The following is a 23243-nucleotide window of genomic DNA, read 5'->3' as shown; positions in this document are numbered from 1 at the left end:
GTTGAGTGACGTCGTTTGAAAAAGTCTAGGCTGCGGAGCTTTAGCTACTTACAACTGTTAGCGCAGCCCTGGAGGGCCAGGGAAATGTTCCGAGTGGGCCGTGCGCTAACTCAAATCCAACGACATTTCATGGCTAGCGCGCTCCACATCTACACCATTGCGGCAGGGAAGAATCAGGAAAAACTCACAAATATATCACCCGTGCAGAAAGAGCATATGACTTTTGTCAGGTAAAGTCATCAATTCATATTCACTCGTGAGCCATAGTAAATGCTAGCATAAGTCCCGAAGTTACGTCCACACCTCAACCCATCCAGTCATCTCCACCAGAAAGCGGTGCTTGAAGTCCAGCTTCAGCATCCAGAAGTCATCTCTCTCAGCTCATTCTCCAGAAAGACTCCTTCACCCCTTCACTCTCGTCAGCTTCTGTTCTTCAACCATCACAACCCCCTCCCTATTTCCCTACTCGGCCTGAGCCTTCTTCCCCTCCTTCGTCTTCTCCTTCTTCTCTTTCTCCTTCTCCACCGGCTTCTGAGCCTTCTTCCTCGTCTTTACCTCCTTTCCAGCAGCCACAGCGCGCTCATTCAGCACTTCCGTCCCAACCTGCAATCTCTCCCTCCGCTGCTGATTCGCAATCGCGTTCCCAATCTTCCCTCCGATCCTCAGACTCGGATTGTACGCCAACTGCGCCAACTCCAGTCCCCCCTGCAAAGCGTCATTGCAAGCCGCCTTGCTCTTCGTCAACACCTCACAAAGAATCTCCAACCTGGTCCTGCAGCAGTTCTTCGCCGGATCTTTGAACTTTCCCCTGACTGCCTCCTTGTGATACACCAGAGGCCTCGTCCACCCCCGCTCGTGGACCGCAATCGCCTTGTCGAAAACGTTGTGGGCGGCGGCCTCCAGGTCCATCTGGTCGAAGGCTCCTGTTTCGAAGCGCTTTCGGTGCGTGCTGGACTCCTTGTCGATGAGACCGTTGATGTTGATCATGGCCTCGTAGAGGCGGCGAACCCAGTCGTCCCTGTTGGCCTTTACGGCCGCGATGTTGGGGTCTCGGTTGATGCTGCGTTTTGCAGCGCGTCGGTGATTCCTGGCGTCGTCGCCCGTCGCGAAATGCCTCTTGAATGGGGGAAAAGCTGGCGCCTTTGGCGGAGTTGGGGCCTCGCCAGAAGGCTCGGCGGTGGTGGTGGGAGAGGAGGGAGAGGAGTGGTGGTTGGTGGAGGGGAGGCCGGTGGAGGAGGAGGAGGAGGGTCCAGGGAGTAGGGCCTCTCCAGAGGCATCGGAGAGAAGGAGGGAGGGTTCCTCCAAGGTGGTGAAGGTATTGGAGGTGGTGGGCTCAGCCCAGGAGGAGTCGAAGAGGAGGTCGGAGGGGGGAAGGGCATCTACTGAGAGCCCGAAGGCCCCACCGATGCCCAACTCCTCCGCCGTGAAGAACTCTGAGGAGTCGAAGCTGGAGGAGAAGGAAGCCCCAGGAGCCTGCTCGACTGGGGTGGAGGTGCCAGCGGGAAACGAATCCGGAGGCGGAAGGGGGTTGCCGTCAACGGCGAACTCGGGGTTCCAATCGTCCTCGAAGAGCGAATCGATGTAGTTCTCAACGTGCGACGGCATGTTGACTGGCAACCAACTTCGAAACGGTGGGCAAGGGGATAATCAAAAGATAATAAAAAAACGTCACAGACGCTGTGAAATTCGGAAGTCGAAAGGAAAGAAGAAACCTCCCAGAGGCTTTCAGCAGGTATGCAAATGGAATTGTGTCGTAGACAGAAGGCGAAGCTGAACTGAACTGAAGAAAGAAAGGAAGAGAAGGGGAAGGGGACCTTTTGGGCTGTTATATGTCCGGACGACGCCCATTGTGCCTCACTGACGATAGGATAGAACTACAATATCTCAATTATCTCTCCGCTCCGCACAACCGCTATTATGGTGCTGTTATTGTGCTTGAAACCAGGAGTTGCTTGAAGTGGGTCTGGGGGGTGCGGTGAAAGGTGAAAGGTGAAAGTGAGGTCGCGAGCTCAACCTCAATAGAACAATACCATCTAAGCGGCACATATCGAGACCTGTTATTGTACGCATCAGCGTGCGGAAAAGTCGTGAGATGTGCAATTGAGCGAGGGAGATACGAGGTGATGGGCAGAGGGTACAGAATGCGTGAAGTATGCGCCTGCTAGCACGGCTGCCGAGCGGACTATGCGGAGCTCTAACCTGTCCTTACCATGTTAGCCGGGTTGAAATGCATAGCAACTTCAAAGGCTCTAAGATCGAAGGCCGTAGCTATAATTCCTGGCGAAACATGGATCAATGCATTAGCGCAGCGTGCAAGCTAAGTGTATCCGCCATCGCTATGTATTCAAACAAGCATGATAACGGGTGCCCAAACATGGACTTGCAAAGCACACGTATCCACCGTCCCACCTTATCCTCACTCGCTCAATAGCCCTAGTTATCAAACGCCATGGGAATAAAGCCGTTGCGATGTGGTGCTTCTCTCTCTCTTGTCACAATATACGAAAGAGCCAGGTTGCTTATTTTGGTGTGACTATTGATGCCAGTGTGCTGGGTAAGTAATTATCGTTTACGGAATGTGAGGAGAGAATAATTTTGCCTTCCGTCGATTCCGTCAACTCCTGTCGACGAAATATGAAAAGTGCCAGTTTGTGATCGCTAAACACCGAGTCGAACCATCTCTTAGGGATAGTGTAACTAATCTGGATGCGTCAGGTTGGCTTGCTCATTTGTGCGGACCAAGAGCTCACAGAGCGGTGCTTCCGGTGTGAACAACCTACCGGTAGTTTAGCTACTCCTTTGTCTTAGATGGCTGGCTCGGTCTGTAATGATGCTTCGCCCAGCAACAAGAGACACGCATTACTTCTAGCAGATCCTATCTTAAAATGCTGTTTGTGATGTCTCATACTGCAGCGACAAGCGAAACGGCTACTAAGCAAGCGTTCTTCGGATGGGGCACATATAAATAGTGTTCGAAAACGGTTTCAGCGGCTCGTGTTCCATACTTGCTTCCGTAAAGCCGTCCAGATGAGTGAGGGAAATTAATTGGCTTCCAGTCGGACTGTCCAAAATTCCCGCTATGCAAGGCATTAACCCCACTAGACAAAATATGGGCAGTGGTTATTGAGAAGACCAACCTCCGAGATCAACCGAACGCTCACTCCTCTGGATGGGTTGTCCTTCATGCCATGGGTGTCGGCAAGTTGATTATGTGTTCGACAGATCTTGGAGGAGAATTGGTTTCCAGATTGGCTTATTGCGGAATAGGCAATTGTGGAGTTCATCAAGATCGACAAAATATCAAATATCTCAACCTTGAACCTCACCGAAAACTGAATGTTTCACGTAGCCGCATCAAACCAGTCAAAGATCCCTTCCAACACAATATTTTGTCCTTGGCATTGGCGACCCCGGCCCGATACATAGCTACACAATATTGGGAATGTTCCTCGCTGAAGTGAACTTTCACGATAGATTCTATGAATTTGCCGCAAACTTCAGGCTCCGTATATACACAATGCAAATGAGATAGGAGATGTACAATGCAAGCCCTCCCTCACGTCCTCACACAAAGACCCCTTCCTTTTTCCAAATGCCAGACCCTCATTACGCAAAACTTCTATGCGGTACAACCCGACCCACCGAAAGTAACACCATCAGGGAGTTCAGCAGTTGATCACTCGCAGTCAACATCTACAACATGGACAACCACCAAGCCGCGGATGACGCCTCGACTAAGGCCAACCACACGCTATCTGAGATGGAACTTGAGGCAGCAGTCATCTTGGTTGAGCTGTCATCGAGCACGGGAATTTCCGTGCGCTTTGAGGACGAGTTAGAAGCCGCCGAAGGCTTAGTGGAGTTGCAGATGGGTATCCCGCAGGAAGTGTTTTCACTGAATGAATTCGTCCCTACGACTTTCAATCCTACCGCAGACGAGAATGCTTCCACGGAGACGGAGACTAAGGATCAAAAGTATCCGTCCCAGGACATTTCGGCGAATGATGCGGCAGTCCTCCACTTCCTCGAGCGTCTGGAAGGTGATGAGAACAATCAGATCGCATCTGGCCTCCTAGCAGCGTATGGACTGACGGCGGTAAGCACCGCATTCCTGATGGTGACGACCATCGAGCCCAACCTCGTGCAACAGGGCGAGATCATCACCAAGATGGCGACGCTCCTCAAGGAGGTGGAGGACGGTAAGCCATAGGTGAGTGTTGATCCCCGCTCGGAGTGTGTTTTCGGAGTGGATTACTATGCATGATAGCGCCTTTCACCCTAAGGTGGGGAATATGCGAAGGGTTGGAAGATCATGTAGGAGTTTTCTGATAGGATTTGGTCGCGCGATGGACCTACAGCGCCCTTATGAAAGGGTGCTGTTGGGGGGATGAATACTTAGCACTGAGACCAACACATTCATGTCTGGTACGTCTCATGTAGCTTAATCAAATAAGATGATGCAACATCTCCTCTCTTTCAATAGTGTATACCAGTGTGCTCAACAGTGAGATGCCCTTGGTGTTGCTAGCCGTGCTGAGAAAGAAATGTCTTGTGAGAAAAAAATTTCCTTATTATGATTCGCCTAGAAAGTATATTCTGGTAGATATAGGAGGCTTCTCCTATTCGTATTAATCACACGGTGCAATTTCACCAATCGTACTTACACAGCCACTGGGCTAGAACACGAAGGTCTTCGGATATACCCAATGCAAATGCCATAGCCGCCGTACTACCCTAGAGTATGTACAACCTAACCCCTCTTAACTATACCCTAGGGTAGCCCTCTTACGCAAGGCCCCCTTCCCCTTTCCTAAAGTCTCTTTTCCTCCTGCACAGTCAAACTTACAACTCACCTGTAAACTAACAGAACAGGTGCATAGTAACAGGCGCTGTATATACACAATGCAACCTTTAGGAAATAAAATAGGAGACGTACAATGCAAGATCTACTATCACGCCTTTATACAAAAACCCCTTCCTCTTTACCAAATCTTCAATTCTCATCGCACAACGACTTTGGTACAGTCAACCTCAACCCGACCACCGGGGACAGGCCCACTGCTATCAGACAAGTGTCCCAACAATCTCTGACCCACAAAGGTTTCCAGTATGGACAATGACCAAATGTCGGAAGGCGACGTCGCACTTGCGGTAGATTACACGCTTTCCCAAGACGATCTGGAGGCAGCCAACATTTTGATTAAGCTTAGTACCGATGGTACACAGCACGCGATGACTACGCCTCCTGAGGTTGAGCTGGAGGCCGCAGAAGGCTTAGTAGAGCTCAAGATCGGTATTCCAGAGGAGGAACCGTACCATGGCTTCGGCCCTACCAGCTTTGATCCGACGACCTTCCAGCTCCCTGAACACTATTCTTCAGATGATATGTCCACGGCCCCTACTATGCTAAATGAGTCCATAGGGCAATGTCCGGCCCAGGACGTTCTGGAGGATGACTCAGCTGCCGTGGACTTCTTCGAGCACCTGGAAGGCGATGAGAAGTGTCTCATGGCCTCAAAGCTCTTGGCGCAATACGGGTGGACGGCGGTTCGTACTGCCTACGACATGGTAACGACCGTTGAAGACAATCTCATTGACCAGCAGGAAGTTCTTGTTAAGGTGCGCATGCTGCTCAAGGATGTGGAGGGTGGTAACTTGTAGCTGAGTACTACCGTGTTCGATGTGCTATATTGGGAAATTGGATCTACAAACCTTGGTGAACATTGCCATGGTTTTGCATTGGACTGTAAAGCCCAACCCCTGATGCACAGGGCTCAGCGTGTTGGAACTACGGTACTCTTATGCTAGGGTGTCGTTGGAGGAATGCACACTTTCGTATCTGAGACTAACTGATGGGAATTCTGTTACTTCTCAGTTAGTCCACTTCAATAACATATATTACATTCGATTCCTCCTGTCTTGAAACAGTGACTTGTGTGTTAGACAGTGTCATGCCGTTACTGCGACTGGTTTTCCTCCAAAAGAATCGAGTTGTGTTTGCCCGGACTTGTCTTAGTAAATTTAGGAGGGATATTTTAGCTGCTTGGGAGAGTCTTTCCTATTCTTAAGATTCTGAATATACAAGCCTTGGGATTCACAGATCATGTCACAGCCACTGCTAGAACATGAAGGTCATCGTAAATACACAATGCCGATGACATATCCGCCTCGTCATGCTCAATTCACCCCGGTTTCGCCATGGCGAGCTCACGCCGCAAGACCCCCTTCCCTTTCCTAAAGTCTCGTTTTTCCCGCGGAGCCAAACCAACTTACAACTAACCGTACAAATGTACGGAAACAAGTGCATAATAACAGGCGCCGTATATAGACAATGCAAAAGAGCTAGTAGACGTACAATGCGAGATCCGCCCTCACGCCCCTATACAAAGACCCCTTCCTCTTCGCCAAATCTCTGATCCTCCTCAGGGCAACTTCGGAATCAACTCAACCAGAGCATTCAAAGGAAACCACTGGTACCCACTAAGTTACGTACGTATCCACCAACCCACGATGTCCATCACCACAGACAACAGCAACATGACGGAGTCCAATGCAACTGCAGTCAATTGCAACGTCTCCGTGCAAGACGTTGAAGCAGCATGCAGCTTGATGGAGATGAGCGCTGGTAATACGAAGCCGCCTATGAGCAGTGGAATCCCCACTTACTCTGACCAGGAGTGGGAGGCAGCGGAGGCCCTGGTCGAGCTCGTGATTGGCATTCCAGAGGAAGAGCCATATCATCGACTTGCCGACCTGACCTTCGATCCCACCACGTTCGTTCCCCCAGAGGAGCGTGGGCCAGAAGGTGTGACGGCGGGCTTAGCCGCAGCGGACGAACACCTGAACCACGATGCCGCCCAGAACAACTCGGGCCACGACTGGGATTTGGATGTCTTCTTTCAGAATCTGGAGGGCGAAGATCGATTTGAGGCTTTGCAGCTCGAAGCAGAGTATGGTCTGGACGCTGTTCGCACTGCATTCGCCATGGTAAAGGACGTAGAACCCGACCACCTTGACGAGCGCTAGATTCTTGGCAAGGTGGCCAGCCTCCTCCAAGGCGTCGAGAACGGCAATCTGTAAGTCAGTTCTAGCACCATTTCAAGTGTTATACTGGAGCTATAGACCATGAATGGCGAAGTTGATGACGCAGCCGTGGCGATGTGGGACAAGGTAGCAGAATGGAACCACTGCGCTCTATGCTAGGGGGCGGTGGAAGATTGCATACTCAGACCCACAATCAACTGGTATAAATATTTCCAATACTATTACTGTACTTACATTTACATGATGATCGAAAATATTCCGTGCAACCTTGAATGTGAGGTAGACTGGGTCGTGAGCTAGTCACTAAGACAGCACTCTCGAACAATGAGCTTGCGTAAAAGATAAGAGACATCCTACACCATAGACCTTTTTGGATTCCCTTGTAGAGCTTATAGAGCCTTAAGGAAGGTCTTACCATCCCATTCGAGCTGTTCAATTCACAGCTTCCTGCCCTCACAACCAGCCTCTTTCTTTTGCACCTGAACATGGTGTCCGCCTTTTGGTTGTGACGATTGTAGCACTCATTGATGCCTCACAGGTGGCATTATGTCTCGCCTTATGACTTCAAATAAGTCAGCAAATAGCTGTCAGTCCTCGGGTCTTTCAGCTAGTCCGAGACAGTGCTGAATAGTGCATATATTATGAAGACGGATCTGTCAACGACCTTGCTAACAGCCTAAATCTTAGGAGGTTATTGTATATACACGACCTGTACACAATGTGAAAGACATGGAAGACTCACAATGTAGCGACTCTTCACCCACGTCGCCCTTGCGCTCTCACAGACAAATCCCCCTTCTCCGAGCAGCGATGGCTCCTCTCTACCGCAACCCAACCCTTGAACACAACCAACCGCACTGAACCAGAGCGCACTAACAGTTCCCGACTCCAACCTACCAGACAAAGACCGATACATGTTTTCAAACATGAATAGCAACCGAACTCCCCCCATTCGCATCTGGTCTGAGGCCGAGATGCAAGCTGCAAAGTGCTTGGTTCAGTTGGCTGACCGTCGACAGCGTGTAGGAAACGATCCTTTCAGCGACGTTCTGTCCACACCTGAGCGTTCGTCTAGCAATGTGTCTGAAGCGGAGATTCCTAGCCATGTCTTCCGTCATCTCAACGGAGACGACGCAACCTCTGCAATTATTAAGCTCCTGGAAGACCACGCTTTCGACGCAGAGGCCAACGCGTCCGTGGCTCTATATCTTGCCAGCACCACTGCACCTGACATCCGCGCGGTGTTCGAGGGTCTCGCGCAGAATCCTCAAGTAACCATGATTTTTCGGCTTCTGCGTGAGTATGGTGTGGACGCCGTAACGAATGCCTTCAACATGGTTAAAGGGGTAGAGACGGCTGTTGTCGAACGTCGGGTAACCATCCTCAATGTTGCAAACCTTCTGAAGGATGTGGATGAGGAAACTACTCGAACATCCAGTAGGGCATCTCTCATCCACTTGAACTATGGGGACAGGGTGTAAACCCGAGTCAGCAACGCCGCGACTGTCCCAAAGGGGAGAGTATGCCGAAGCTAGTGTGTCTTGAAGACAAGTGTGTGCTGGAAAAAGTGGACAATCTCGTTCGCGAACCCATCTGCATCCTTATGCTGGGGCGCAAGATGAATGATTAGTACTTTGCATAGATCGTTGTATCCAGCCTGGTGTATACAATCGCAATATAATTATATCAAGATCGTCTTCGTGTGCTGCAACTGTGAATTGTCTTGGTCAACCGACGTGCTGAAAACTTACGAAGTATATTACAAGTCTTTCTGACTTTACATAGTCGCTGCGCCTATAGCAGCCTCTTTTGCCTCCTTCTCTCGTTTCTTCCTCTCCCTCTCCGCTTTCCGTATCTCCCTCAGATCCGGCGGCTTTTCGATCCCCAGTCGTGTTCGTAGTTCATCAACATCGGTCTCCAGTTCCTCTTCCCAATATACATTAATAACGTCGTCACTTTTTGCGCCGTTCCTCACTGCCCAAGGGCCATATATATCCCAGAATCTCCGCCACTCGGCCTTCTTCAAGGTGAGTGCGCTGAATACCGCCAATCCGGTCATGGGTAAGCCGGTATTAGCGAACTCAAATGCTTTGAGAGCGACCTCTCCTTCTCTGAAGACTGGGAGACCCACAAGCGCATGGTAGAAGTCATGACACTCTCGGTACCGCTGCATCACATAAGCGCATTCCTCATCGTCGATGTAGCGTACAGCGGCTCGTGTGTCGGGAGATACCCCTTCTCTGTCCAGCCATTCGATATATGCATAGCCTAATGTGTTTGAAGGAAGAGCGCGGAGACGAGGAATATCGAGGGAGGTAGATGTAAGGCGAGGGCGGTCACGGAGGATACGTCTGCCGGTGGGATTGAGGAGCATACGGTTCCGTAGTTGGTCGATGAAGTAGGGTTGCGCGGTTGCCTCGCCAAAAGCTGCTATCAGGTCTGAGTTCTGTCAACAACCAAGCTCTACGCAGCTCCATCGAGAGACTTGCCTCCTCTCCTTGGATCTACAAAGCTCAGAATTCCGGAACCAACAGCCAACCCCAGCCTCTCTAAGCCTGTGAGAGGGACATGACCCTCATAGTTCGGCGGAGGTCGGTTCAAGACGGAGAAGCATCTGTAGCTTGCAGGAAGCAAAAGAGAGTGTGACGCACACCTGTATGATACACGGAGGACCTCCGCAGCCGGTTGCTTGATGGGCGCAAACATCAAGGGAGCGATTGCTGTGAAAAGAGAGCTGGACCTGCCTCTGGTATTGTCTCATGCCCAGATGTGCCAAGCAGGGGTAGATCTGATCTGGTCATCTGTATTTATTTCTTATCGATAAGACGTCACTTCCACTTGCACAAGTCTTGAATGAACCGCGGTCCAGAAGAATGCACCACCATGACCACCGCCACCCAACATCGCCACACCTAAAGCCCACCGACCCCGATACTCACGAAACTGTCATCCTCACAAGACGCCTAACATGAAATCTGTGCCGCAGGGCTCTCCTGCTCACACGAACTATCTTCCGGACGAGCTTTTACTTCAAGTCCTCGCCTATGTGGAGTCGTTCCAGCAATCAGACCTCGCGCATTTCTGCCTCGTCTCAAGGCAATGGTATAATATAGGAATCGGCTCACTCTACAGGGAGCCTGTCCTTGTTGGAAAAGCCTACGATCTCTTTGTTCGTGCCATTTGCCCCTCCCGGAATATACACGTCAAGAAAAGTGACTTAGCTGGCCTAGGTACGTCCCACCTTCTCCTTTCCACATCCAACTGAGCGCACCATGCACTTCCTCTGTACTGCGGTCTTTCACGTTCAATCAGACAGCCAGGAGCCGCACAGGTATGACATCTTCTTGCAATAGCCTTCACAGCGCTTCTGTCCAGGCGTAATAATCCTTAGAACCTAGCTTCTTAGCAACATAAACAGTTTGCAGCAGCGTAGCTGGCCTAAAATCACTCACCCTACCTACGGAGGAAGCGCAGGGGACTGTTCAGTAGGACTTGGAAAAGAAGCAGTACAGCTAACACATACTTTACAGTCAAAGTCCTTGATCTTTCACGCATCGTCCACCAGGGCAACAAAGCCACCACCGCCCGCCTCCTGAACCGCACCAAACCCTCACTCGAATGTTTCATTGCGCCACAAGCGTCCTTCGGCGTCAACTGCTGGGCCGCCCTTTCGAAATGCAAGAACCTCCGGCATCTAGACCTCTCCCTCGTCTTCACGACCATCTCGTTCCAAGAACTCGGCCACACTGTTTCTCAATTACCTAACCTCCGCCGCCTCTATTTCCCCCGCTGTTCCACGAAGGACGAGGACGCTTCCGGCTCTGCAATAGCACCGTGGAAGTGGTCAGAGGAAATGCAGCACATACAGTTTTCCGGCAAAATCAGCGGCTCCATAATCAGCAGCATCCTCAACGACTCCCCCCACCGGCCTACGAAGCTAACCAGCCTCTCATTTTCCCATTGCGCCGTCCTGAACCACACGGACGTCCTCTCCACCGTCTCCATCAACGCAGAAACACTCACCCACCTCGTAGTCCGCAATGTTCCCTTCGTCCAATCGGGCCAGCTCAACACCATCCTCGAGTACGTTCCGTGTCTCAAGAGCCTCACCATGGCCGTAGAATTCATCGACATGTCCTTCGGCCTCCCAGACGACCTCGACCCCGACAAAAAGTACGACAGCAAGCCCCTAGAGACACTCACCCTCGTCACCAATCAGCGCACCAGTGGGTATGGCCACGGCGCATTCGGCGCGGATGATCTGTACTTGCTGGTTAGGGCACGCACGCTCGGACGTTTGCGGTACTTGAATCTCGAACGTGCTGTAGGGTGGAGCGAGGAGGATAGAGAGTGGGCGGAGCAGATATTGACGGATCTCGACTCCAGTAATTGGAAGAATAGATTGTGGCATTATGAGCCGTTTAAGGGAAAGTATGAGGGTTGGAGTTGGGACGATTGGATGGAGACTGTGGAGGGGAGGCGGATGGCGCCGCGATTCAGGGTGTTGGAGCATTCGTATGCGTGAGGGGAGGGGAAGTAAAGACGAGAGACATGATTTGGATGGAGTTCTATCGTCTCTTTTCCGGCTGAACAGCGCCTCTACGTCCTCAGTACTGCTGTTTTCACATCTAATCAGACTCCCAGAAGGTGAAACAATATAGCAGACCTTGCAGGTGGCTTTAGAGCGCCTCTATTTGTGTATAAATGTTCTAGAACAGAGTTCGACTCGTAGCATTGTTAGGTTCTAGCCAATTGACCCTGTGCTGATTAGGTAACCGTAGCTACAGAGGAATTGCATGGAGGTGCTCAGTCGGACATGGGAAATGGCAGTAAGTTCGTCAAATACCCAAGTTCATTCGGGCCATCAAACACGGAAGAAGAAATGCTTCACTTCTAAACCCCCTAACAGAGCCCTATCTACACACATTTTATCATCGCTGGTATGGCCATAGATCCAAAAAGCGAAGTCATATTCCCAACCGTCTATAAAAACTCCCAGCTCACCATCACCACCACGCTTTCCACCCTGTTCCTCATGCACTCCCGTTCACTCCCTTCTGCCCCTGCAATATACCCCTAACACCGCCCTTCCCTCCCACCTCCCTAAAGATCGCATTCACGCTGAGATCCGCACCAATATTAACCTGCACCTCAACCTTGGCGCCCTTTTGGAGACCACGCAACGCCGCCTCGGAGAGAATCTTTCCAACCTTCCACGTCTTCTCGCGGATTTCCTCCTCGCTCTCATCCTCGTCCTCGTCAGAGTCGTCCTCATCCTTCTCCTTCTCCTCCTTGGGCTTCGGCTCCGGCTTCGTTACCTTGATATGTCGTGCGCCCTCCGCAAGCTTGATAAGCACATCGCCACCCTCCTTAGGCGTGGCAATGATGGCGCTTCTCCTTACAGGAAGCGGCGTCTCGGCGTCGACAATCGGGTGGAAGATACCATGGCTCTCTTCGCCAGAAATGCAAAGCACGCCGACGGCATGCGAAAGGTGCGGGGTAACGGTAACCATAGGGTGAGTGCTCTGCTCGATATCCTCGAGCTCAAACTCCTGGATCAGAGATGCCTGGATAGCGGCACCGCGGACGGCAAGTTCGCTTGGGTTGATGGCAGTGGGGGATGTAGAAGGGGCAATGACCTTGGTGGTTTCGGGGAAAGCGGCGGAGAGCGCGGAGGCGACCTTCGGGGTGTGGGCGTTCCCTCCGGCCACGATGATCTCGGAGACGTCGAGAGGGTCGAGCTGCGCCTTCTCGACGGCGTGGGCTACCAGGCGCGTGAAGGCTGCGATCTGCTTGATGGCGAGCAATTCGTAACGGGAGCGGTTGATGGTGGCGGTGAAGTCGATGCCGTTTAGCAAGCTCTCGACGGAGAAGGCCGCGCTGGTCCCTATTGAAAGGGCCTTCTTGACGGCTTCGGATTCGAGTTTGAGCTTGGCGAGGGCGCGCTCGTTCTCCCTGGGGTCGCCCGCGGACTTGTTCTTCTTCATGAATTCCTTGGCGAAGTAGTCAATAAGCACCTGGTCGAGTTGGAAACCGCTGACTTCATAGTCGTGGTGTGTAGCGAGGAGGGTGTAGATGCCACCGCGGGATGCGATGACGGCGATGTCAGAGCGGGTACCACCAAGATCAGCGACCACAACGATCTTGTCGGCGAGCTTTGCGTCGGGACGGGCATCGTATGCGAGCACGGCAGCAACGGGCTCGTTGATGAACTGGAGCACCTCGATACCAGCTTCTTTGGCAGCCTTGTTCAACGCCTCCTTCTGTGCGTCTGAAAAGTTGGTGGGGACGGTGATAACGGCCGAGTTGACGCTCTTCCCCAGGTAATCGGATGCCGAGTTCCGTAACCTCTTGAGGTGGCGTGTGGTGATCTCTGAGATGGTGACGGTATTCTCCTTCTCCTCCGGAGTGTCACGGATATTGAAAGCGACGGTCGACTCTTGCGGTACGGGGTGCGCCGACTGGTGGCATGGCGAAGGGTCTATCGACTTGAATCTGTGCCCGTCAGAAAGGACGTTTTAGCAATAAATCTGGAAGTACTCACTCCTGCCCCAAAAAGTCTCTGAAATATGCAACTGTATTCCTCGGGTTGCGCACCAACTGGGCCTTCGCCTGAGTACCATGCAGCTCCTCCCCTGACACATACGATAATATCGAAGGAATCTGACGGTCGCCATCCTCGTTGGCAATAACCTCCGCCCTGCCTTCCTGCAATCGTCGTCAGTACCCGTTCGGCTCTTCGGTACCATTCTCAACCGCCAAACGTACCCCACTCGTAAATGCAATCGAACTGTAAGAATTTCCAAAGGAAATTCCAATTGCGACCCGCTGGGCGGGATTTTGCTGTGCACTCATAGTTGAAGGTTCGAGATCTCAAAAGTATCCTCGCTAAAAAAGGAAGGGCAGAAAATGCAGGAAGCGTGCAAGGAAAATAAAAGCAAAAGTCTGGACGACCTTGAGCAGTCCCGCACAAGATTGTGCCAGACCCGCCCGCTGGGAAAAAGTTGCCCAATGCTTGGCGGTCGTCTTGGCGGTGAACCTCACCTTGTCGCCAGCGGGGTATGCTATAGAAACAAGAACAAACAACACTCCTCAATTGGCGCAGTAAATTGAGACGAGATGGCGACCGCGACTACGATACTACTCCCAGGCGATCAAATACCCCCGGAATCCCTTCCCAAACCTACAAATGCGAAGAAGCCTCTCACCCTCGGTCCCGGTCTACGACATATACCACCAAACACCATCACAGCAACAATTGCAGGCGCATTAGCTACGGACAACAAGAAAAATGCCGCGTGGATAGAATACAACAGCGGAAGAGTATGGCATCCCTGTCTTATCCCCCAAACCCTATTCTCCACTTCAACTCCTTCCATTCCCCCATTCCATCGAAGTCTTAACAAAACAATAGTACACCCCCCAACCCCACGACCTTATCATAGCCACCGTCCACGCCTCCGCCGCCGAAACCTTCACCTGCACCTTAACCCCTCACACGCCGCCCGCCCTCCTCCCACACCTCGCCTTCGAAGGCGCAACGCGTAAAACGAGACCGATACTCCCGCCCGGTTCACTCGTCTACGCTCGCGTGTCCCCCTCTCCATCGTCCACAACATCGGGCTACTCCCTTGGCGCTGGCGGTGCGCCTATAGAATTGACGTGCGTGGACCCTTCGACGGGAAAAAGTGACGGCCTGGGCCCGTTGAAGGGCGGAATGGTGTTCCCCATCTCTCTCGGTATGTCTAGGCGCCTACTAGCGGGGAAGAAGGGAGGCGTGATCGTGCTAGAGGGTCTCGCGAAGAAGGTTGGGTTCGAGGTTGCGGTGGGGAGGAACGGGGTGTTGTGGGTGGATGGGGGGAATGTGAAGACTACGTTGTTGGTGGGACGGGCGGTGCAGGAGGTTGATGAAAAGGGGATGGGAGAGAAAGAGCAGTTGTGGGTTGTGGAGAGGGGATTGCGAGGGCTTTGAGGAGAGAGACTGGACAGAGGATATGAGAAGCTACGTGCTGTTGCTGAGACGTCCTCTGGTACTTTTGGCGAAGGAGAAGGTATACATATACCCCGCTTCAAGTACGAGGGTGAGCTCAGGATGGCAAACCAAAAAGAACGGGTTCGAGATGGTGGTATTGAATCATGCCGGTCATGGAGGAAGGTCCACACGCAGCCACTTACGCCGTATGCACGCACCGCACGACCAACACCGAGACGAGCGTCCTAGACGGACAGAGCTGGACGACAGATCATGTGGAAGTACCACAGAGGACATTTCGGCGAGTGGTGGAATGCATTGTAGAGACGCCGGGAGAACAAAGTGACGCCATGGATGGAGGACAACCGTCAACCGGACCGGAACAAGGAACGTGTACACGCAATGAATGCAATCCGGCTAGTACGTGGACACGAGGCCTGATGACATCTTAAATCATGAAAATTGACGAGCCTTCCGCTTATATGACTCTATACCATTGCATTTCCTTGTCCTTTTCCCTTATTGTGTGCATTGCTCAACTAGACGCCACGCCCATTCATCTGCATCACGCAGAAATTCTTGTCCATCTAAGGCGCCACCCGCTGCGGATCCCTGGGGAACAAGCTCGTCATCCTAATATTGGGCAACCCAAGCCAAAACTGGACAATCCTCTCCAACCCAAAACCACCACCAGCATGTGGCGGACATCCATACCTAAAGCAATCTACATAGTCCTTCATCCCGGGGCCATCAGGGTCAATAGGCGGGTCGTGAGCGCGCATCTGCTTGGCAAGAAGGTCTGCGTCGTGGATACGTTGGGCGCCCGACAAGATTTCTTGACCGCGCATGAACATGTCGTAGGAGTTTGAGAGCTTGGGGTCGTGGGGAGAGGGCATGGTGTAGGCGGGGCGGATGGCGAGGGGGAATTGGTCGACTAAAAAACCTCTAGTCAGCTTGTCTCGTTCATGGCGTATGAGATAGAGTGTGTAAGCTTACGCGTATAAAAGTCGCTGCCATATTTCTCCAACACCAATCTTCCCAAATGCTTCTCCTGCGGCGTCGTCAAATCATCGTAATCATTCAAGTCCTCGCCTGCCTCCCTCAACATCTTAATACCCTCCGTGAACGGGATCCTAGGCACTTTCCCAGACTCGGGGAGCTTGAAGTCTTCAACGTGGTACACGCTGCGGACGAGGTCCGTTTCCTTCTTGTAGCGGCTATTCAGCTCCTTGAAGATGAAGAGCATGAGGTCTTCCAAGAGTCCCATGACTTCGTGGTAGTTTTCCTGGAATTCCATTTCAAGATCCAGACCCGTGAATTCGGTGAGATGACGAGCAGTATTAGAGTTCTCGGCGCGGAAGACAGGCCCAATTTCCATGACCCTTTGGAAGCGCGATGCAATACACATCTGCTTTGCCAGCTGAGGCGACTGAGCCAAAAAAGCCTTTTTGTCGACTATTACACATCGTCAGCTCTACCAGAGACAGCCCTTCCCCAACGTCAACTCACAGTACTTGACCTCAAATACATTCGCTCCTCCCTCTGACGCCGCCCCCAAAATCTTCGGCGTCTGTATTAGCACGAATCCCCTCTGGCCTAAGAACTCCTGGAAAAGCGTGCAAACTCCGCTCTTGATAACGAAGATGGCATGATTGATCTTCGCCCTGAGATCAATCGTCCTGTGGTTCAATCGTGTATTCAATCCTACCAACGGCCGACCCTCCCCTTCTTTGATTTCCTCTGCCGCCCCTTCCGTTGGCAAAGGTCTCTCTGCATCTTCGACCTGCAGCGGCAGCACATGGGCCTTCGCCTCGACGAAAAGCTTCGAAACATGGATCTCAAAGTCCTTAATCGTAGCGCTCTTGATAGGCTCTTGCACTCGCTTGACCGTCCCAGTAACAACAAGCGTACTCTCCGTGCTTACGTTCTGCGCGAACTTAACCATGTGCTTACTTAGAGTCTCGCTCGCCGCAACAACAGCCTGCACCGTGTTCAATCCCTGGCGCAGATTCAAGAAGGCGAGTTTTGCGCCTTGCGGCCGCGCGTTCTCAACCCAGCATCGGAAGACAATCTCCTTATCTTCCAGGCTGGCGATGTCGGAAAGGTCGGAGCGCTGAGCACCAGTGGGTTTGAAGTCCTTGCTTCCAATAAGGGGGAGCTCGCCGTACGCGTCCTTAGAAATGTCTTCGGCGGCTGCGGCTTGTTGTTTAGTGCGTTCAGCGAGTTCGCGGGCTTTGGCGGCGGCTTTCTTCTCAGCCTACGTCGGGTCAGTATAGAATTGCGGAAGCGCACGAACGAACACGAACCTTTTCCTTCTCCTTCTGAGCCTTCTTCAAGGCGTTCTTGGAAGGCTCCTTGGGAGGTTCCCCATCGGTGGTTGCGGCAGGCGGTTGAGGCTCAGCCATGATTGCAAATGAGGTTTTGAGCTCAACGTTTGCAAGTTAAGAGGAATCCAAATTATCTATGGTGGGGCAGTTAACAGTCAGTCAGTCAGTCATTACCCCGCCACAGACGCACATCCTTGCCTGCCAATGGTAAGCCACAGGCGCCACATGGCGCCACATGTAATGAGTATTGAGCGGAGGAGCAGCTTTCCAAGCCGATGGTTTGTCGACCACTTTGATGGTTTGGCGGATTATCCATTACTGTACAGAGTTGTAGCCGTGAGTCCATAGACCTATGCTCATGCCAAGAGTCGCTCCCCAAAAAGTTGAAGACCCAGCCTGTCCAGGTGGGATGATCAGGATGTCCGACATGCCATCCGAGCGACATCCGAGATCTATGGTTCGATGGCCAGATGCAATATATGAAAGACCCTCCAAATTCCGAATCCAGCTTATAATGCTTGGTAACATCAAAAGTCAGCTTACATGAGAGCCACCTATTAACATCGCGGCTGATAACATGTTGGGGCCGGCCACAGAAGTTCGCCGCATCTCAAAAAATGGCCTACCCCGTAGAGTGAGGGCCCTCCCATACCTTGACCGTCTTGGACGGCCTATTCTTGTCAATGCATGCGTGGATGTTGACATGATTATCGTGCAACGCAGCAGCAGCAATGAGCAGACGATGTGGGTGGAACACTGTCGCCGATATAGCTGCTGAACGGTCGCCAAGGAAGCCAGTGTATGGCTCGAAGTGCGAGTTGGTCAAACCCGTATGGAGGTTGAAGACCTTCACCTGGTGCCGCTGGGTACCTCTGCAGCAAAGCGTTAGCGAGTGGAAAGAGGATAAAGTGACAAACGGTACTCACGTAGCAAATACCGGCGCATGTTCGTGCACGCTGAGCGTCCTCAGGGTGTCTCTCGTCGCCTGGATAGTCTTCACGCTTCGATCCATTCGGATATCCCACAGTTTGACTTCGCCGCTACGACAACCACTGACTAACTCACGCTGGCCTCCACGCTGCAGATGTACGTTGGTAATCCATTGCTTGTGTTCCTTCCACACTTTCACCATGGCAGTCGCTGGCTTCTGCCGTTGATCGTATACACGGACCGCACCGTCGCCGAAGCCCGCAATGAATACATGACCCTCGACTTGATCGGATGTAAGTGAAGTGATGCACGACCCGGACCTGGCAGGAATATCCTAATACGAGCGTCAGTGTTGGTACCGAGGAGGTAAAACGTGACTTACACTTGTACAGATCTCCGTGCCGGCATTCCATACACGAATGACTCTGACATCTCCTGCCACCAGGATTAGACCACGGCCTTGCTGCCAGTCAAAGACGAGCCCAGCGTTCTTGTTGCTAGGCACAAGATCGGTCAACGCACGGAACGCTGTGACGAGCTCCGTCTTTGCTCTGGTATCATAGTTGCGGAAAATCTTGATGACACCATCGGAAGAGCCCGTCATCAGAAGAGCCTGGTCATCCTCGTTGATGAAGCGGACTTCAGTGATTCTCGATTCACGCGGGTTGCCATTGGAGAACGAATTGATTCTACGTGGCGATTTCGAATAATCAAAGACATTGACCGTGTTCTGATTGTCCGTCACAAGAAGATGGTCCTCAAACTGGTGAAAACACATCTTCAAGGGTTGCCTGAGGTTGTCAAACACACTTATGTTGGTTTCCCAAGTTCCTTGGACGGCAAGCTCCTTTAAAGGCTGGGTTTCCGCGATGATCTTGTCGTTGCGGTTACGCCGCCAGAGTCGACCGTTATAGTCCGTGCTGCCAGGCTCATCCGCCTCCGTAGGTTTCATTTGTGGCTCGCGGAAATATTCGACAGACCACTCGTAAAACACGCTCTTCAAAGGAAGCTCAGGCACCACCGCTAGGTCTCTAGGCTCGAATCCCCTTGTCTTTGGCTCTTCCAAGGTCTGCAGGCGGTCAGGCGTGCTAGGTCGCGTGTCAGTGACAGGAGTCTGTGCACCGTCGCTGCTCGCGGAATCATGAGGCTTCTGTGGCGAAGTTGGAGGCTCATGTCCACGCCAAAGATTCTTGAGGGACGCTGCCACGCTACCGGTGCGGCGCAAGGAGCCCATCAGATTCAGGTAGCTTGGTTCCTTGGTTGGAGTTGAGGGAGTAGGCGGCGGTTGAGCCGGTTTCTCCTCGTGAGTTTTCCGCTTAGGACGAGGAACAGGGTTGTTCCGAAGTATCTCCTCCAAGTGTGGCTGCACGAATCTAGCCAGAGGAGAGTCCAGGAGCGACAGAAGGATATCATCAACAACAGCCCCAGCATCCCTAGCTATCTCCGGGTGGGGATCGACTGACATCACCAACACTTCCCGCCAAATCGCAGCGTATATTGTGTTCTGGGAGCAAAAGCTGGGAGGCGGTAACGTGCCCGAAGCAGATGATTTAGCTTTCATGTATAAGCCGTCGCTGTGATGATCTTCAGGCATGGTGTGGAAGCCATCCCCGTTACTTTTCACATCGTCTTTTCGTTGCTGGTCGAGGCGCTTTTCTTTTGCTTCATCCTGGCGGAGGTGCTCTAGGCGGTTCTGGTTGTGGATGCCCAAGGGCGTGTCTTCTGAGACGTGCTCAAACGCCGCAACTAGGAACTTGGATTTGTAACGGCAAATAAAAGTCGAAAAGAATATCAGGAGCTCTTTCCGGACCATGCTGTTCCCATCTGTGGTCATGACCAATATCATAGCCGCGATTGACTCTTCGATGGAGGCAACCTGTGGAGTTACATCTCGGATACCCAAGAATGCGGTGAGAGCGTATATCATGGCAGCTCTGACCTCGGGCACTGGGTCCACCACGAGTTCGCACATTCTCTCATGCGCAAGGCAGCGGATTCCAACCCACTTGGCCTCTTCATAGTTGATCCATAATTTCGCCAGGCATAAACACGACCATTGTCTGAGCAACGGGTTGGGCAAGTCCTTCAGATGAAGCAAACAGCTGTCCACCAGCTCGGTACTCAGTGAAGCACGTTGGCCTTGGTTGTAGTCCTTGCAAAACATTGCGACAATGAACGCACACATGGCGCGATGCTCGCTAGCATTGAGAATAGGAATTCCTAGATAGATGAGCCAAGTGGTAGGATATTGTTTCCAGGTTAAATGCTCACCGGAATTGGGATTCAGTATGTTGATGAAGTACTGATATCCATTGTCTTTGAGCAAATCGGCTTGGCAAGACTGATCCACCGCGAGAATGCGAGCCCAGATGAAAACCATGACGGGCTTCAATTCAATTGCCTGAGACTGGAGAAGTTTAAGGACATAGGGGAAGATGCCGATACTTAACGCAAGGTTCACAGCCCACGGGCCCAGGTCCAGGAACTTGGAAAGCAAAATCAGAGCCCGCAGTCGATGAACTTGGCTGAGGAGGACTTGCAGCACAATGGGAAGCTGCTCTGGGATCTTCTGCTCTACCGCGCCCTGTGTAAGATAAACCTCGAAGGCAGTCAACTGCTCCGAGAAGAACTCGGAATGTCTATATACGTATTCCTTTTCGCCACGATCCTGTGCTTGCAAGTCCGGAAGTTGCGCTAGAATCAATTCTACGGCAAGGTCCCAGCTCTTCCACAACGGATGATCATGAGTTTGGGGAATCTCTGGATGGCAGACGGGATGACAGTGGTAGACTCGCATGACACGCTGTGCCAACAAAAAGTTGCGAAAAAGGGCTGCGACCATGAGGTCCTGTCTGAAGAGCTTTTTGAACAGGGGCTTTGACAGGGAGTTCCAGGCAATGGTATCAGTGATGGCAGTAAAAATCCAGTTGAGCTCACCGATGGGAGTCCGTCGCTCCGAAACCTTGCCTGGAATATGGTGTGCGTCTTTGATGGTGACATTACTTGGCAATGGGTTCTGGAGTATGAAGAACCTGACAGCCATGGTGATGGGATCTGTCAGGCATGACGTGAAGACATCGGCGGGAAGATCTGGATTCGTTGGGAGGGATTCCTTTTCCCGACAGGCGGCAAGATGGATGCAGTCGCTGAAGTCAACGTGCTCGACACTCGGATCTCTCCGTCGCGCCTCCTCGTATTCACTTTGGTGCTTTTCGGCAAACTTGTTGAAGTTGGAGATAATGAGACCGGCATCCGAACAGTCGTAGACAAATAAACTGGGAGCTCCGATCCAGCTCTGGAGGTCATAGAGAGATAAGGGAATGTATTGAGTGTAGTTGCGATTGAACACCCATATTTCACCGGATGAAGTTGGCTTTGGAACGCCATGGCCGTTATAATGGAAGAGCACCCTCTCGTTGCGCGCGTTCCGTCGCAGTGTAGACGTGTATTTCCTCGTCTCCTCTGTGGTAGGGTCCAGCAGGAGTTTATAGCGAGTCCGCATGCTAAGCTGTTCGTATTGATTCTGTAGGGCCTTGCCTATCTGGTTCATGGGTGTGTGGCCCGGCGTCTGGGACGTCACGCTGGGATCGATCCAACACTCCTCTTTTGCGCAGGGGCTCGTCTTGATGACATCGGGGGGGTCAACCCCAATGTTTAGGCAGAGGGCGAGGACGGCGGAGACGGTTTTGAGGCGATCGCGCATTCGCCATTCTTGCAGTGGATACTCGCTGTCCTTGTCCTTGGGGATACCTCCACTCTCATGCTTCTTGTCTGTGTAATACATGAAGAAACTTGATGTCAAGAGATTGTTGTACTCCTCGGAGTTCAGCTGGTCGTCCCATCCGTGCCGGATCTTGAAGTGGCCTTCTGCGGTACTACTGGCATCATCAGTGGTCTCGGAGGACAGGCGACGGTGGTGGCGAGGCCCAAAGTCGCTCCTTGCGCGTAAGAGGGAAGGCCGTCCCGAAGGCGCCTGATTGAGCGGCAATGACGGGCGGGCTGGAGGGGAAGAGGATCCATTAGAGGGGACCTGCGGGACACGCTCAGAGGAGGAGGGAGCGGCCGAGGCGGAGCTGGGCCGCGGCGAGGCAGCCATTTCGGACGGTGTAGGAGCGGCAGATTGGGATTGTGAGGCACTGCTGGTCAGCGGCAAAGCGTCGACAGCAGCTCTCATGTTTTGCGCGAGGGTGCGGTAGCGGCGGTCTTCAAGAAGACGCCCATGGCGAGATGAGGCTTTTTGGGACGGAGGGCAAAGAGGGACAAGTGCAAATGGGGGGGCGGTGGAGAGGGCGGTGTCACCAGTGTCGAGTTGGGGCCTGCGGCGACGTATGCAGACAGGGCTGTGGAAGAAAATGTCCCAAGTGGTGGTCGCCGGTGAGGGTTGATCGAGGTGTTTGTCGTCCGGCGAAGAGCTGCTTTCCTGTCTGGGCGGGCGGTGAGGATTTGCACGTGATGCCAGTTGGATTATGTCATAGCTGGCATATATAATAATAAGTAACAGTACACAGGATGAGCCCTCGAGGCTTCCAAGGAACCTTTCCACTCGTCGCTTTCAACAAGTCAGAACAGTATTCACCTGCGCGCATCAACTGGAGTTCAGGATAAGGTCTGAGCAGGTACTCCGGACTCATGTCCTGCAGCTGTTCGTTCCCCCTCACATAGTATCCGCATTAGAAAAAGATTGCAATTCCTAGGGCCTCCCACACCCGCCTTGCAAACGACCAATCAGATGGATTGGGTACCTGGAAGCGATCAGGTGCCTCTAAGATGTGGAGAGTTCCAATGTTATTGTACCATACAGTAGAACGGCAGCTTAGCAAGAGTTAGTGTGCTCCTTAGCCAAATCCAACTATCCGTATGTCAAACCGTGCGACTGTACTTGCCCAGGTGTATACCGTGTACTCCGTAACGCTACCAGTATCCACCATGAAAGAGGCCTTACCATTTAAGATGCCTAACCAAGAGACACC

General features: G+C 52.3%; 10 protein-coding genes across 10 annotated transcripts; 5 read left to right on the top strand and 5 right to left on the bottom strand.

Moving 5' to 3' along the window:
• Positions 1-152: 152 nt before the first annotated feature.
• On the bottom strand, positions 153-1982 carry EI97DRAFT_435841 (uncharacterized protein). The gene has a single exon (XM_033798960.1). It carries the CDS (start codon positions 1603-1605, stop codon positions 463-465), a length of 1143 nt encoding a protein of 380 aa, XP_033651211.1. The 5' UTR covers positions 1606-1982; the 3' UTR covers positions 153-462.
• A 1718-nt stretch (positions 1983-3700) lies between these two features.
• Positions 3701-4721, top strand: EI97DRAFT_444728 (uncharacterized protein; the record flags this gene model as incomplete). Its single annotated transcript, XM_033799919.1, has 3 exons — positions 3701-4199; positions 4484-4551; positions 4587-4721. 3 exons carry the CDS (start codon positions 3701-3703, stop codon positions 4719-4721), a joined length of 702 nt encoding a protein of 233 aa, XP_033651210.1.
• Positions 4722-5109: 388 nt separating this feature from the next.
• Positions 5110-5661, top strand: EI97DRAFT_444727 (uncharacterized protein; the record flags this gene model as incomplete). Its single annotated transcript, XM_033799918.1, has 1 exon — positions 5110-5661. One exon carries the CDS (start codon positions 5110-5112, stop codon positions 5659-5661), a length of 552 nt encoding a protein of 183 aa, XP_033651209.1.
• A 2083-nt stretch (positions 5662-7744) lies between these two features.
• Positions 7745-8760, top strand: EI97DRAFT_149291 (uncharacterized protein). The gene has a single exon (XM_033793255.1). The coding sequence runs from the start codon at positions 7959-7961 to the stop codon at positions 8523-8525; it is 567 nt and encodes a 188-aa protein (XP_033651208.1). The 5' UTR covers positions 7745-7958; the 3' UTR covers positions 8526-8760.
• Positions 8761-8821: 61 nt separating this feature from the next.
• Positions 8822-9750, bottom strand: EI97DRAFT_452197 (coenzyme Q biosynthesis protein-like protein Coq4; the record flags this gene model as incomplete). Its single annotated transcript, XM_033800397.1, has 2 exons — positions 8822-9483; positions 9534-9750. The coding sequence occupies 2 exons, from the start codon at positions 9748-9750 to the stop codon at positions 8822-8824; spliced, it is 879 nt and encodes a 292-aa protein (XP_033651207.1).
• Positions 9751-9901: 151 nt separating this feature from the next.
• EI97DRAFT_403768 (uncharacterized protein) lies at positions 9902-11787 on the top strand. Its single transcript, XM_033796513.1, has 2 exons — positions 9902-10274; positions 10575-11787. Exons 1-2 carry the CDS (start codon positions 10013-10015, stop codon positions 11567-11569), a joined length of 1257 nt encoding a protein of 418 aa, XP_033651206.1. The 5' UTR covers positions 9902-10012; the 3' UTR covers positions 11570-11787.
• Positions 11788-11929: 142 nt separating this feature from the next.
• Positions 11930-14078, bottom strand: EI97DRAFT_423847 (HSP70-domain-containing protein). Its single transcript, XM_033797125.1, has 3 exons — positions 13813-14078; positions 13589-13752; positions 11930-13539 (listed from the first exon to the last, which is right to left on the bottom strand). Exons 1-3 carry the CDS (start codon positions 13897-13899, stop codon positions 12078-12080), a joined length of 1713 nt encoding a protein of 570 aa, XP_033651205.1. The 5' UTR covers positions 13900-14078; the 3' UTR covers positions 11930-12077.
• An 85-nt stretch (positions 14079-14163) lies between these two features.
• EI97DRAFT_383049 (uncharacterized protein) lies at positions 14164-15016 on the top strand (the record flags this gene model as incomplete). The annotated part of the gene is made up of 2 exons (XM_033795888.1): positions 14164-14367; positions 14459-15016. The coding sequence occupies 2 exons, from the start codon at positions 14164-14166 to the stop codon at positions 15014-15016; spliced, it is 762 nt and encodes a 253-aa protein (XP_033651204.1).
• A 432-nt stretch (positions 15017-15448) lies between these two features.
• EI97DRAFT_435834 (aspartyl-tRNA synthetase) lies at positions 15449-17444 on the bottom strand. The gene is made up of 4 exons (XM_033798959.1): positions 17323-17444; positions 16526-17273; positions 16013-16471; positions 15449-15950 (listed from the first exon to the last, which is right to left on the bottom strand). Exons 1-4 carry the CDS (start codon positions 17419-17421, stop codon positions 15604-15606), a joined length of 1653 nt encoding a protein of 550 aa, XP_033651203.1. The 5' UTR covers positions 17422-17444; the 3' UTR covers positions 15449-15603.
• A 521-nt stretch (positions 17445-17965) lies between these two features.
• On the bottom strand, positions 17966-22447 carry EI97DRAFT_460851 (uncharacterized protein; the record flags this gene model as incomplete). The annotated part of the gene is made up of 3 exons (XM_033801143.1): positions 17966-18215; positions 18270-18607; positions 18656-22447. 3 exons carry the CDS (start codon positions 22445-22447, stop codon positions 17966-17968), a joined length of 4380 nt encoding a protein of 1459 aa, XP_033651202.1.
• Positions 22448-23243: the final 796 nt, after the last annotated feature.

Source organism: Westerdykella ornata (genome assembly GCF_010094085.1).
Source record: "Westerdykella ornata strain CBS 379.55 unplaced genomic scaffold EI97scaffold_25, whole genome shotgun sequence".
Classification (NCBI taxonomy): domain Eukaryota; kingdom Fungi; phylum Ascomycota; class Dothideomycetes; order Pleosporales; family Sporormiaceae; genus Westerdykella; species Westerdykella ornata.
The sequence above is the reverse complement of the archived record's forward strand: the minus strand, read 5'-3'. Positions and strand labels throughout refer to the sequence as shown.

Coding starts and splice junctions, on each gene's coding strand:
- EI97DRAFT_435841 (XM_033798960.1), bottom strand. CDS start 1,605: ATGCCGTCGCACGTTGAGAACTACATCGATTCGCTCTTCGAGGACGAT.
- EI97DRAFT_403768 (XM_033796513.1), top strand. CDS start 10,013: ATGAAATCTGTGCCGCAGGGCTCTCCTGCTCACACGAACTATCTTCCG. Junction 10,275..10,574: donor AAGTGACTTAGCTGGCCTAG/GTACGTCCCACC, acceptor CATACTTTACAG/TCAAAGTCCTTGATCTTTCA.
- EI97DRAFT_435834 (XM_033798959.1), bottom strand. CDS start 17,421: ATGGCTGAGCCTCAACCGCCTGCCGCAACCACCGATGGGGAACCTCCC. Junction 17,274..17,322: donor CTCAGAAGGAGAAGGAAAAG/GTTCGTGTTCGT, acceptor GACCCGACGTAG/GCTGAGAAGAAAGCCGCCGC. Junction 15,951..16,012: donor TGGCAGCGACTTTTATACGC/GTAAGCTTACAC, acceptor GAGGTTTTTTAG/TCGACCAATTCCCCCTCGCC.
- EI97DRAFT_423847 (XM_033797125.1), bottom strand. CDS start 13,899: ATGAGTGCACAGCAAAATCCCGCCCAGCGGGTCGCAATTGGAATTTCC. Junction 13,753..13,812: donor CGATTGCATTTACGAGTGGG/GTACGTTTGGCG, acceptor CGACGATTGCAG/GAAGGCAGGGCGGAGGTTAT. Junction 13,540..13,588: donor AGAGACTTTTTGGGGCAGGA/GTGAGTACTTCC, acceptor TGACGGGCACAG/ATTCAAGTCGATAGACCCTT.
- EI97DRAFT_149291 (XM_033793255.1), top strand. CDS start 7,959: ATGTTTTCAAACATGAATAGCAACCGAACTCCCCCCATTCGCATCTGG.